This window comes from Dendrobates tinctorius, unplaced genomic scaffold (assembly GCF_039654945.1).
Source record: "Dendrobates tinctorius isolate UK_male_01 unplaced genomic scaffold, ASM3965494v1 ptg000085l, whole genome shotgun sequence".
Lineage (NCBI taxonomy): Eukaryota > Metazoa > Chordata > Amphibia > Anura > Dendrobatidae > Dendrobates > Dendrobates tinctorius.
In genome coordinates, this window is record NW_027361753.1 from 5213843 (window position 1) to 5228808 (window position 14966).

At 42.3% G+C, this 14966-nt stretch overlaps 1 protein-coding gene across 2 annotated transcripts in view; it reads right to left on the bottom strand.

Annotated features, from left to right (window-relative positions):
* The window catches only part of LOC141097564 (ornithine decarboxylase-like), a 65305-nt gene that overhangs the window by 9995 nt on the left and 40344 nt on the right, over positions 1-14966 (bottom strand). For both annotated transcript variants that reach the window (XM_073584792.1, XM_073584791.1), the window contains 5 exons: positions 13709-13860; positions 12955-13128; positions 11538-11710; positions 11123-11257; positions 2213-2378 (listed from right to left, as the gene is read on the bottom strand). In XM_073584792.1, the coding sequence (XP_073440893.1) occupies positions 2213-2378; positions 11123-11257; positions 11538-11710; positions 12955-13128; positions 13709-13860 (800 nt within the window). The remainder of the gene's footprint in view (positions 1-2212; positions 2379-11122; positions 11258-11537; positions 11711-12954; positions 13129-13708; positions 13861-14966) is intronic.

Below are 14966 nucleotides of genomic sequence, written 5' to 3' on the forward strand. Positions count from 1 at the left end.
GTATTCTCTCCTTCACTGTACACGGGTTGGAACCTAAATCCAATGAGGTGCAATGGCGAATGCTAGCAAATAATCCAGGTAGGGCAGACTTAAGGCATGAACATTCTTGACTCTTCTCTTCCTGACTCCACGTTCATGACTTCAGAAGAGTAATTTACCGTTTTAGCACATTCAAGGAATAAGTCTCTTTTTAATCAATGCTGTTCCTGTAATTACAAATGTCAGACATCTTTAGAAAGCAAGTATAGGTATTTTTGCAATATAAAGCTTTCTGTAACACATTGTGATCATAAGTTGACTAGAACATTTTCTGGAATCCACTTTCTTCATAGAAATGAATGGAAATCACAAGTAGTCATGACAGTTGTCCATCCAATTTTGGTAGTGCATACAAAAAAAATTAAAATTTAGTGAAAATCGGAGGTAAGAAATCATATGTGTTAGGCTTATTGGCTTAGCAGAAAAGCTTCATAAAAGTCTTATTGTGTGTTCATGAGACAGGGACATCTAATGACATGGGCATACATAATACGAGCATTAAAATTGCAACAGTAAGAAGGAAAAGTCGTAGGGTGAGGGAAGTCACAGGATGAATACACACGTTACTGGTCATAAACTTTTTTAAAACAACTTGATTTATTCAGTATCAAGTATGAGTGACACTCGCTGATGTTCCCACGTGAAGGTCTCTTCATGGCATTGCCCATGTGGACTCCAGACCAATCTCTGGCTATCATTGCTTCTAAGACAAAAGCGGCATTCATAGCTGAAGATGATAGACCGCCATTCCAGCCCCCATTGTTGTCTTGCTCTGCATCACAATAGCCTTTCAAAGCAGTGACATGAGGTCAATGGGCACGTGGGCAATGCCAAGAAGAGGCCCTCAAGAGGAAATGTCATACTGGTCCTACTCCCAGTCTAGGGTTATGGTGTGGAGTGGCATAGTGTATGGTTGCCAGACCCCTCTAGTCTTTATTGATTCTACCCTAAATGCTTATCGCTACATTGATTTTGCTTGTGGAACCAGTGGTATGGTCATTCTGCTGTGAGCTACCATGGACTACGTTGTCTCCAGACTTGTCTTCCATCAATCTCCCATCATCTGGGACATCATTGGTTGACAATTTCAAAGGTGGCTGCCAGCAGCGGATCTTGATGATTTGATCAAATGATTTCAGTAGGGCAGATTCTTCTTCAAATGACCATTAATATCTTCACTGATAGCAGCCGAGGCTGCAAGTGCTGGGATTTCTGCATATAGCACTTATAATTGACAATGAATAAATCGAGATTTTTTTTCATCATTTACAGATCAGTGTCTATACATTCTGTGATTACTATAATTTTAAAACTTTTCCCTCTTGTTGTTGAAATTTCAATATTGAGGAGTGTAGAAATGTCACCCCCAAATAATTAGTTTGTGCTTTTACGCTATTATGCCAGTAACAAAAAAAAGTCAGTATTCAAACATCGAGACCTTGATTGTTTATAATGAAGATGATGATGATTGCTTTAAATATAACAAATTAGTATCCCTCATTCACAGATGATGGAAGAAGGCAGAAGTTCACAGGACAGATGAAGATCTGCTTTACTCACAAAGAGGTAAAAGGTTTAGTATTTAGAGTTTTATAAGTGACAAAGTGATTGCTGGTTTCAACACTTGCGTCAATCTCTTCAGCAGCACTTTGGATCATTGCTTGTGCCTCGTATTTTGCAGTGTAGCACACATTCACATTGTTTGTGACTGCCATCCTCACTGTGTGTACACACAAAATGGGCTTCTCTCCTCCACCCTGGATATACTGAGTGGAGCTCATGCTGGAACTTCTCTCATTGGTGACCCTCGATAAACACTGAGGTGGCACATCTCAGTAACAAATGCTACTCACCCCTACTTGCTGGCTAGCTATGTTGCAGCCACTTCCTCACTGCTGCAAAGCTTCCCCTCCTCTCTGACTTTCTTCATTGAAGTGGGGTTCAAATGACATCAATTCCTAATTTTTGATAATGGTACTGCAGATTGATTTTTCAACCTTCTCACAGTCACTTCATTCTTTTTACATTTATTTAACACAGTGACAAGACATTTCTTGGGATCTGCCTATGGAGTATTGGATTCTCATACCACCAACTGTACATACCCAATGTAACAAACACCAATGCCAAAGTATATCATTTTTACTTCTGGAGTGCCACTTTGTAATCTTACTTCTTCATATCCCGGCTGGAAGTCGTCATCTCCAGGAAAGCCTCCTCCAATATCTAATATTCTCATGTCATGACCAACTTGCTTTCCAAGGTCAAATACATATCTAGAATCTGCAATGGCCTGGTAAAAAGTTTTTGGCTGTCTGGATTTGGTACCGATATGAAAGCTGCAGAAGAAGTTAAATATAGAAGTTAGATAGAAGACAAATGTAACTAAAATTTAATTATATAGTATCGTTTGTGCCTTTTTTTTTAACTTTTAGGGTAGGTTGTACTTTCACATACATGATAATTTGTTCTCTGAGAAATAGGCATCATCCTCTAGATAAGTTTATGATAAATTGCTATACAAAATGAACACACAGCCTATCTTGCTCATATTGAGCCACTATAGAATCATAGAATGTTAGAGTTGGAAGGGACCTCCAGGGTTATCGTGTTCCCCCGGCTCAATGCAGGATTTACTAAACCATCTCAGACAGATGTCTGTCCAGACTCTGTTTGAAGACTTCCATTGGAGGAGAACTCACCACCACTCGTGGCAGCCTGGTCCATTCATTGATCATCCTCACTGTCAAAAAGTTTTTTCTAATATCTAATCTGTATCTTCTCCCTTTCTGTTTCATTCCATTGCTTCACGTATTGCAATGTGCAAATGAGAATAAGGATGATCCCTCTACACAATGACATCCTTTCAGATGTTTGTAGACAGCTGTTATGTCTCCTGTTAGCCTTCTTTTTTGCAAGCCAAAGATTCCCAGATCTTTTAACAGTTCTTCTTAGGACATACTTTGCAGTCTGCTCGCCATCCTGGTAGCTCTTCTTAACTTGTTCCACTTTTTGATGTCCTTTTTATAATATGGTGCTCAGAACTGGGCACAGTATTCCAGATGAGGCATGGCCAAGGAGGAGTAGAGGGGGATAATTACTTCACGTGATATAGACTATAAGCTTCTCTTAATACATCCTAGAATTGTGTTTCCCTTTTTTTCTCTGTATCACACTGTTGACTCATGTGCAGTCTGTGATTTATTAGTATACCCATCTTTTTCACACGTGTTGTTGCTTAGTTCTATTCCTCCCATTCTGTAGATACAATTTTCGTTTTTCTTGCCCAGATGTAGAATCTTGCATTTCGCCCTGTTATATACCATTCTATTAGTCGGTGGCCATTATTCAAGCTTATCTAGATCCTTCTGAATCCTTTCTCTGTCTTGTCTAGTGTTAGCTATCCCTCCTAGCTTTGCATTGTCTTTAAATTTGATTAGTTTACCTTCAATTCCCTTATCTACATCATTTATAAAAATGTTTAACAACACTGGGGCCAGAACAGAGCCTTGTGGTACCCCACTTGAAACACTCTTCCAATTGGATGTGCAACCATTTATTACCACTCTTTGGTTACGATCAATGAGCCAGTTATGAATCCACCTAACCATAGCCATGACAATCCCATACTTGGTGTTTTTTTTCAAAAAGGATAGTTTGAGATACTTTATCAAATGCTTTGCTGAAGATGAGATATACTATATCTACGGCATTTCCCTTATCCACCCTGTCAGTGATTCCATCATAGAAGGAAATTAGATTAGTCTAGCATGACTTGTTTGCTACAAACCCATGCAGGCCCTGGTTAATTACTGTATTCTTATCCAAGTACTTACATACAGTACATGCTGTTTAATAATTTGTTCAAAGATCTTTGCTGGTATAGAAGTGAGGCTCACTGGTGTCATGATCCAAGGTGGATCTGACAGTTTAAATGCACAAAGTGAACTTTTTTTCCTTTGGCTTGGTGCCAAAGTGGGTTGATTGCCCCCCGGTGGCCATTAGAATTATTACACGTGTTGTCGCTCATTCTAAGTTGCCCGGTGGTGGTGAGTGGTATCGCACCTTAGTTTTAGGGTTAATGTGCACGCAATTACAAATCAGGTGTTAGGCTCTATAAAAGGGAGCCAGGTGGGTTCAATCACTGTTGGTGATATTGTGTGTGAGTCATTCACAAGGAAGCCTGGGTGAAAGAAGGAGCTGAACATGAGTCCTGTGCAGCCCAGCCAGAGGGGACGAGTGGCAGCTAGGTGGTCTTCAAGAAGGGCTGGGATGGCGTGGAGTCACAGTTTATGGTGTTGGCAGGAAGTGCTTGCATGGCTTGGTGGAGTGACGACTATGGAGAGAGTTGCACTCAGAATGCGGGACTTGGTTGCTGAGAGCTGGACTCAAGCATGCTTGACTTTTTGGGCAGGAGCTGAACTCATCTTTTGGACTCTGTTACTGGACTTCTGCAATTGGTGGTGGACTCTGCTCCAAGGCTGCACTATGGTGAAGGATCCAGTTATGGTGATGGATCCGGGTGGAGGAGAAGATGCACGCAGGTGGTTTGCTCTGTTGCTAGGAGCGTACGCAACAGAGCAAAGCTAAGTGGTGTTTCCCCTGTTTTGTCATCTTTCCTCATGTGTGTTTTAGTGCAGTGGTGGGATTAGTTTCCGCACTGATCAATTCCCTAGTGAGGGTTTAGGTCAGGGCGAGCTAGGGTTTTTAGGTTCCTGTTGCGCGCCCGGTGCGGAACCGGCATAGGGAACGTTAGGAGTGCAGGGACACTGGCTCAGGGGAGCTCAGGAGGTCTCCACTTCCCTATTCCCTATCGCAGGGCTCACCATTGTTAATGTTTCCCAGGTTTCCCTTATTTAAATTCGCCTTACTGGAGGCGGGGTTTCCAGACTTGTATATATGTGTAATGTCTAAATTCGCCAGTTGGAGGGGGTGTATCCAGCTGCACGTGTTTATTATTTAAATTCGCCCCACTGGAGGCGGTGTATCCAGAGTCACGTGTGTCACATGGGTTCGCCTTGCGGTACTCGCTGCGTCCAGACACACGTGACCGTGACAACTGGCCTCTAATTTCCTGACTCCATCTTCCTTCCTTTTTTGAAGTTAGGTAGAACATTTGCCCTTCTCCTAACTTCTGGGACATCTCCTGTTCTCCAAGATTTTTCAAAGATTCTGTCTAGTGGTTCTGCGATTTCCTTTTCTACCTCTTTCAGTACCTTAGGATGTAATTCATCTGGACAAGGAGATTTAAATTTATTTAAATTACCCAAGTTTTCCCTCACCATCTTTCTGTTTATACATAGTAACTTAGTTATTAAGGTTGAAGGAAGACTTTAAGTCCATCTAGTTCAACCCATATCCTATCCTAACTTGCCCTAACATGTTGATCCAGAGGAAGGCAAAAAAACCCATGTGGCAAACAGTAAGCTTCACATTGGGGAAAAAAATTACTTCCCGACTCCACATACGGCAATCAGACTAGCTCCCTGGATCAACACAATATTAAGGAAACTAGTGTATATACCCTGTAATATTATACTTTTCAAGAAAGGCATCCAGTCCCTTCTTAAATTTTAGTAGGGAATCACTCATTACCACATCATATGGCAGAGTTCCATAGTCTCACTGCTCTTACAGTAAAGAATCCGCGTCTGTGAGTATGCTTAAACCTTCTTTCCTCCAGACGTAGAGGATGCCCCCTTGTCCCCGTCACAGGTCTAAGAGTAAAAAGATCATTAGAAAGGTCTTTGTACTGTCCCCGCATATATTTATACATTGTAATAAGATCACCCCTAAGCCTTCAATTTTCCAAACTAAATAACACCAAGTGTAATAACCTATCTTGGTATTGCAGACCCCCTAGTTCCCTAATAACCTTGGTCGCTCTTCTCTGCACCCGCTCCAGTTCAGCTATGTCTTTCTAATACACCGGACACCAGAACTGTACGCAGTATTCTAAGTGTGGTCGCACTAGTGACTTATATAGAGGTAAAATTATGTTCTCCTCATGAGCATCTATGACTCTTTTAATGCATCCCATTACTTTATTTGCCTTTGCAGCAGCTGCCTGACACTGGCCACTAAATGTGAGTTTGTCATCCACCCATACACCCAGGTCTTTTTCAGTGACAGTTTTGCCCAGTGTTTTACAATTAAGCACATAATTATACATCTTGTTTGTTCTACTCAAGTGCATGACCTTACATTTATCCCCATTAAAGCTCATTTGCTATTTATCAGCCCAAGCTTCTAGTTTACATAAATCCTCCTGTAATATAAAATTGTCCTCCTCAGTATTGATTACCCTGCAGAGTTTAGTGTCATCTGCAAATATTGAAATTCTACTCTTTATGCCCCCTACAAGGTCATTAATAAATATGCTAAAAAGAAGCGGGCCCAATACTGACCCCTGTGGTACCCCACTGCTAACCGTGACCCAGTTCAAGTGTGCTCCATTAATAACCACCCTTTGTTTCCTATCCCTGAGCCAGCTCTTAACCCACTTACACATATTTTCCCCTATCCCCATCCCCATTGTTCTCATTTTATGTATCAACCTTTTGTGTGGCACCATATCAAAAGCTTTTGAAAAGTCCATGTACACTATGTCCACTGCATTCCCTTGGTCCAGTCCGGAACTTACCTCTTCATAAAAGCTTATCAGATTAGTCTGACTGGAACGGTCTCTTGTAAACCCATGTTGATATTGGGTCATGAGGTTATTCTTCTTCAGATACTCCAGTATAGTATCTCCTAGAGAACCCTCCAGGATTTTACCTACAGTTGAGGTTAAACTTACTCGCCTATAATTTCCAAGTTCAGTTTTTGTCCCCTTTTTGAATATTGGCACCACATTGCCCTATGCCAGTCCTGTGGTACAGACCCTGCTATTATGGAATCTTTAAAGATTAAAAATAATGGTCTATCTATGACTGTACTTAATTCCTGCAGTACTCAGGGGTGTTTCCCATCTGGTCCCGGGGATTTGTCAATTTTAGTGATTTTTAGACGCCGCCGTACTTCCTGCTGGGTTAAGCAGGTGACATTTAATGGAGAATTTTTATCACTGATCATGTTATCCGTCATGGGATTTTCTTGTGTAAATACAGTGTTGAAAATAAGTCATTTAGCATATTGGCTTTTTCCTCATCCACCATTTCACCCAGACTATTTTTAAGGGGGCAAACACTATCATTTTTTAGTTTCTTACTATGTAGTTAAAGAATATTTTGGGATTATTTTTACTTTCTCTGGCAATGAGTCTCTCTGTCTCAATCTTTGCTGTCTTGATTTGCTTTTTACAGAATTTATTTAATTTTCTGTATTTATTTAATGCCTTATCACTACCTACTTGCTTTAATTCTCTAAATGCTTTCTTTTTGTCACTTATTGCACCCTGTGGATTATTTTGTTCCTTCGATGGCACCATGTAGATCAGTTGATGTTACAATTGCTTCCTTAGAGAACACAGATGCAAAATAGGAATTTAAAATTTCGTCTTTCTCAACATAATTTTTGACCACTTCACCTGTTTCATCCTGTAACAACCGTATAGCATCTTTGACTTTTCTTTTGCTTTTGACATACCCCCAAAATCCTTTTTAATTGCTTTTGGTCTGCCTTGCAAGTCTCACTTCAATACTGTCTTTAGCTCTTCTAACTATTGCCCTGCATTCCCTGCACACAGCATTATATTCTTCATTAGATATGGCCCCCTCTTTCAATTTGATAGACATTTCTTTTTTCCTTTTCCTTAAATGCTTCCAATTCTTCCTTCTTTTCGGGATTCTTACCGAGTGTGCGGTGAGAATTTCATTTAGCAAAATCTCCCATCCTTCTTGGACATTTTTGTCCTTTAGAACATCCAGCCATTGGACCTTTCCTACCGGCTTTCTGAGTCCATTAAAATCTGTCTTTTTGAAGTCCAACCTTTAAGTCTGAGTCATCACAGGTCTTCCTCCTCTTTTAATCATGATCGCTGCCTCCTAAATTCCCAGCAACCTTTACTTCTTCAACAATTTCTTCCCTGATGGTAAGAATTAGGTCCAAGATGGCCGATCCTCTTGTTCTCTCTTCTACCTTTTGATAGATAAAGTTGTCATCTCCAATTTTTCAATAAACTATAGTCGCCTCCTTTAAAGTGGCTTTCATCTTGGAAAAAAACGTATATTGATGCCAATCCGAGGTCCGAGCAGCTCCACTTCTGGCTTGTGTTCGAAACAGGAGAGAGTTTCCTCTGTTGGCACATAATGAGCACTATCAGAGAGGCTGACTGTCTGATTATTTTAACAGCTGAGCCAGCCCCTTTCTATATGTAAGGAGGTGGCTTAGGTATTGAAATAAATTCAACTGCCAGCCCCCTTCATTCTCGCCTTTTGTCACTTTATTGACACAGGAAACAAAAAGGAAGTGGACCTGTGCGGGACCCAGAATTGGCACTGATACTTTTAGTTTGGGTCACCTTTTTTAATGCAAGTCTATTAGTAAGTTGAATATATGTTATCTTCATGCTAATCTAGTATTTATGATGCTTAGAACTGGGCTTTAATGCTGTTCTGTTGCAAATTTACAGCCTGGATTGAAAGTCCCTGCAATCTAGTAAGAGCAAGTCTAGTCCCCAGCTGTTACAGCTGTTAGATACAGTCACAGATCCTGGGGAGAAGTCGGAGTTGGTTTATTACTGTTTCTGCCTTCTCTTTTGCCAGCCATAGAATGCTCAGTTAGCGCTATGTACTGGATAGATGCACCAGGACTGCAGAAGCTTCAGAACTACTGAGTGAAGACATGATCGGTAGATGTGTAGAAGGGAGGACCAGGCTGTGAGTGCTGCTGAAGAGCCGAGTCCAGAACTGTCGAGGTCAAGCCACCAGTTGCAGGGGGAGAGACAGATTGGGGATGGAAGAGACCCATGACCTCCAAGGAGGGATGTGGCGAGTCCAGACAGTATTAGGAGGTTTACGCGGGGAGAGGGGCTTCCCACCAGAGAGCTTAGTGAGTCAGGACCTGCGCCATGAGCAGTGAGAGGACGTGTGGCAACGATAAGGGCCGGGGCCAATAAGGACCCGGGAGCGTCGCCGAGCGCGCAGATCAGAGCAGAGCACAGATCCAGGACGGCTGCATGAGAGACCTACTGCTTGAGAAACTTACTGATATCGTTGGGTGTGCAGAGCAGCGTGCGCCAGGCAGAGCATTACAGTGCGGGCATCTGGGTGTCGGCTGGCACAGAGAGGAGCGCACACCGAGCAGAGCTGTGCAGAGCAGCCATTTAGGTGATTTAGGTGACGGTAGCTGCTCAGAGAGATACGTGCCATGTGGTACCTTGTGGAGAGCGTAACTCTTTCGCTTTGCAGTTAAATGTGGATCGCCCTCGCACCCAGGGCGGCGGGGTACTCGGTACCGGGCCCGTTGGTTTCAATGGGAGATGTCACGGTAGCTGTGACCCGGTCCGTGGCCCTGGGCATCCATTGTAAAAGGGGAATGTTGAGCGTGTGGATGATAATGATTAAAGTTTATTAGTGAATGATTCGTGACGCCACCTGTGGTGTTCGGCAATGAAGATGTTAAGCCGACGCTGCAGACAGATCCTCTGGGACAGATGGTGTGGTGCAGCAATGATGGTGTGGCCCTCCACAGGTAGGGCTGTAGTCCCAGGGCAGTGTAGATGAAGCGCTAGTGAGGAGAGCGTAATGGTGCAGTGTTAAGCACAGAGATGTAGTAGTGCTGAGTGGGTTGGCGCAGGAATAAGCGGAGGACACCAGGGCACGTAGTTCCAAAGCTTTACTCACAGTCTGTTGAGCATACAGGTGCCCGCATCCGTGCCGTGTCCTCCAGGTCAGGGGCTCAGCCAACCTCCAGGCAAGATGAAGTACTCCGTTCCAACACTCCGCCAACATATGTGCCTTTTCTGAACTTCTCCCTTTTGCGCCTATAGTGAAGTACTCTCAGTACTGAGTTACACTGGAGTTCCTCCTGTCAGATGTTCTTAGAACTCAACTTGTACGGCAGACAGCTGTAGCCTGCATCGGGGACTCCTTGCTACTAAGTCTTGTCTCTCTCTCGTTGCTGTTGTGCCCCCAAGTCTTGTGTGGGAATAAAGTGGTGACAACTTCTATTCCTCCGGTGTCTGTTGCAGGACCATTAGTATCCATACAACCTCGGGGACCGGACCCCGGCCTTGTGCTGTGAACTTGGGAAGGGTTCTGCTCTAACCCTAATCCTTAGTCCTCCTCTCCTTACGTTCCGTACTAATCCTTCTTTCTTATGGAGAGAGTCAGGCTTTCTATCAATCTTCCTTCCCTGTGCCAGCTGACCCAGGTCACTGAGGTCGACTGCAGCACTTCCTTCATCCATCCCACTCAGGGGATCTTCACTCCTCCTCTGACTCTGTTAGACTGACCAAATCCTAAACTCTTCCCGCTCTTTTGATGCTAACTAAACTCCACCCGCCTCCCAGCACTCTTCGTGTTCCAAGCAGGGAGCCACCAAAGGGTGCTTTGCTACACTACTGTGTTGTGTGGGATGTAGGTGTTGGAGTGTGGTCAGGTGTCTCCACCTTACCTGAATGGTGAGGTACCACACCTCAGGAGGAGGTGCAGTACCTCTGTGGCGACTGAACCCTCAGGGGTGCCACAAATGGACTAGGGGTTCAGCAGGCAAAACCGGTGACCACCCACTGCCGCCAGAAGAGAGACTGTGTGTTGGGTGGGGAAGCCTGAAGACGCAGTGTCAGACTCCGCCAGCATTACATCCTTAATTAGACTGCCAGCGACTAAAGGACTGCGGAGTCACGATAAGTGGCATTTGATAGCAAGACTGTTGCGTGGTATCACAATTACACTGTTTTCACCTGCTTTTCCCCTTTCCTGTTAAATTCACGGTTATATCCCTGTTATCTCCCTGCCAGGAGTTTATTACTGTAATTAAACCGCACTCTTGTTAACCCTCGCTCTGCGTTACTGCATCCGTTTAACCTGCTTACAAATATGTGCCAGGAATAGCAGATCTGCTGGATATTAACAGATCTGTGTATAAAGAGTCTTAAATACTGAAAATTCTAAGTAAATGTTAAGAAATGTGTATTTACCTGACTCCAATTACTGCTAAATTTAGAAACTTTGCCAGTTTTAAGAGTTCCTCGCATTTATGTAACTGGACACCAAATTTTTTGCTGAGGAAACTGTTTGCTTCAGAGTCATTAGCGACAATTCGGATGAGCAACCTATATTAGAGGAACGGAAAAAAAAAGTAAGTCAAACAAAAAACTCAAGTGGCGCAAAAACATTTAGTAAATACCAGCAAATACTGTTGAATACTGGTGCTTTCGTATATTAATCACTCCCCATTGATTTGATTGGAGAGATGAAAGTAGCACGTAAACAAAAAAAGTGCATAGAAAAATACGGATGAAATATGGATCAAGTATGTTCATCGGGAGGACCTATAGGAAGTTCCTGCGTTGTTCTGGATTTAATATTGCATCTAGGTGGTTGTCCACTTACTTGGCCGCTGGGTGGTTCTCTGCCACTTTGAACAGTTCACTTTCACAATCAAAAGTCATTTTGAGTACTCCGTGCTTGGCCGCATGTCGAATGTAACACGGTTGCTTGCAAGTATTTGCATAGACTATATCATCTGCCGGCACTCCTAAACTCAATACTAGGTCTATCTCCGCCTGCAGACAAAAAACAGCGAGAGTCAACCTACATGTAAAAGCGTACAAGTCAATTTCAGTTTAAAGTGCTTTTTTCATGCAAACTGTATGACGACGAATGATCTCTTATACCCCATACAGCATGCATATCGTCGGCCGCACATACCGATAGGCACAAGGAATTGTGTTGCTGGCAATAATGATTTTTGGGCAGCAAAAACGATCCTGTGAAAGCAGAAGATTTGCTCGATCACTGTCATGTTTGCAAACTCCAATGATCAGGGGCGTGCCATCTTATAAATGTTTGTTTGGCCCATGTAAAGGGCCGTTTGTTTCAGACGGAGCTGATGATGATACAGGGGTCAAATTCATTATAGCTTTTTTCGCCTTTTTTTTATCTAGTCCTGTTTTTGTGTGCATCCAATTCATCTTTTCATTTTTTGTCTTTTTTTTTAAGTCACTTTTTTATCTGTCTGTCTGGTTTTTTTTAATTTGCCAGATATTTTCAACTAAGTATTTAGTTTGCTAAATTTTTGCGCATATGTACTCCCGTATTCGCATTTGCAAAATTTTGTGCTAAAAGGTAGCAAAAATTAAGGATGTTTTCCCATGAGCAAAATTAGCTTCATTTAACACTTTAATCAATAGATCTTGGAATAACAATACGTTCCACAATTAGAGGTGTTCCTGTGCTGAGAAAAAAAATCTCATCGTGCTGACCCCTAAGACAAAGTTAACTTTGAGAGAATAAAAGTAAAAAAAACAATGATCGAATTATTTTTTATTTTTTTTAGCAAATTATACGGCATCATTCAAACCTATAACTTGTCACACACACAAAAAAAAAAAAAAAAAATCCTTTCTACGGCTGTATCGGCTGAAAAGTAAAAAAAAAAAAAAAAAGATATCGTTCTTGGAAAGTGAGGAGGAGTTAATAAAGGGAAAAAAAAAACATGGCTGCATCTCCATAGGATTAAGAGTTACTCGATTATTCTTGTTAGGGTTTAGTATAAACCCAACACATAACATCATATTAATTTGTGTGGATGGTTGTGAGCTTTTTCCAAGTTCCTTCTCTTTGCTCCACATTTATGGTCTGATGCAATGATAGTGTTGTGTAGAGGGAGACAATGATGGCGCCATGATAGAGCTCAATGGACCTCTGCCTGGTACTGTAGGTGTCTGTATGAGTTTTATATATGCCAAACCCAACCTAGCTCGATGCTCTGAATAGTCATCAGTCTAAGGACCAAGAAGCAGGTTACCTTGCTGGCACAATCAAATCCAGCACCCAGGGTGGAGAGTGTCAGGATAACCTCCTTACTGTTGTTGCACTTCACTGCATAGAAAGGCTTCAACCCGGGCAGTTCCTTTTGGAATCGGAAATATTTATCCACCACATCACTCAGGTCAGCGACATAGAAAGCGTCATGGTCACCCTGATGTTGGACGACAGATGAAACAGAAGATTAGTTATTGCTAAATAATACAAACAAATTTATTTGTGTGGTCTAAAGGGGCTGGTCAACTTTTACCCAACTTCTACAAAGCCCTGGCTCCACCCTCTTTGGCACAGGTACTGTGAGCTTTCAGCAACTGTGCAGAAGAGGAAGAGAAGAGTTACAGGGGTAAATGTTGTGACTGTCACCATTTTCATTGCTATGGATGCATTGGTGCCACTGTCCAGTGTTTGCGTCTTTGACTGCTGCGTGCAACAAAGGGGAGAGACAATGGGGGTGTTTATCACTGCCTTAGTCAAAACGCAACAGTTCATGGCATTGGGTAATTTAGGAAATAATTTTTTTTTATATATATTTTGGCTTTTATTTTACTATTTTTTTTCTTTGACCTGCTTCATAACTGAATTGTGATCTAAATCAGAAAAATTCTTTTTTTTATATGCTAGCACAGGGAGCGTGGTTGGCTTTCTAACACCTGGAATGGAGATATGCCTTTGAGATAATCTGATTGTCTCATTTGGGGAAAAAAAAAATCTTAAGTTGGGATATTATAATTTACCTCTCCAAACCCACTATTTATTTTTTCCTTGATGAACTCCTGGACAGAAGTGCCCTCTTCCACTATGGTCACATTGCTGAGATGATCAGTTGTTCCCTTCAAAGGGCAATCCTGTTCTTCAACCTTTCTCCCTACTAGATGCTTCTCTTTACCTGTTTTGTAAAAGGAAATAAATGAGTGTTATGAAAAAAAAAATCTAATCTGGAGTTTTGTGGCGAACTACAAAATAAACTGGAAAAGTATCAAAGCTATCGCCAACTTTTCCTTTACTATTAATCTTCTGATTGGATGGGAGGGGAGTGGGATTCTCAGGTTAAAAATATTGTAAAGACCTATAAGTATATTTTAGGAAATTGTCCAAATTAGCCGAACATACAAAGTTGGAATAGTTATTACAGTAGTGATGAGCGCAAGTGCTCGTTACTCAAGTTTGCCTAGGGTGCTCGGGTACGCACCGAGTATCGCTCGAGTGACATGCTCTAGTCCTTCTATGTCAGACAATCCACGCATGTTTTGTTGCTGTCTAACAGTTGCAAAACATGCGGACACGGGAACTCGAACATGTCACTCGAGCACCCGCTATACTTGGTGCACACCCGAGCACCCTAGGCAAGCTCGAGTAACGGCACTTGGCTCATCACTAACAGTAATCTAAAACATCAAGGGTTACCTATAGATGGAGTTATTCTTTAAAGAATAACAACATTTTCATTCTTTTTTTAATAATTTTGCCCAGAATGGACAGACAACACCTACATGTCTTGCACATGTAGAACAGCAGTGAGACATGAAGCCGTGGAGACGCGAACATATTTTTCACCACGCTGAGGTCACACGGTTAGCACCCGAGCATGCGCAGATAACAGCATACCCGAGAATGTTCTCTCATAACTACCATATATACTCAGGTATAAGCCGAGATTTTCAGTACATTTTTTGTGCTGCAAACGCCCCCCTCGGCTTATACATGAATCATTGTCCAGAAAGTCGGCGGGGGAGGGGGGAGCGGTGAAGCAGCGGCAGGAGCCGGGTGGCTGTGGCACAGTGACAGCTGCAGCCACCGGCTAACAGAAGACATCATTCCCTCCTCGCACCATCACTGCATCTCCATCCCTGCACCTCTGTTGTCCCGGGCATCAAGGCAGTATGATTATGGCGATACCAAACTTATACAGAAATTAAGTAATTAAGTAACACAAATATTTATGTTTTCATTCATGGAGCTGTGTGGGGGGTTGTTTTTTCATAGTTTTTATTG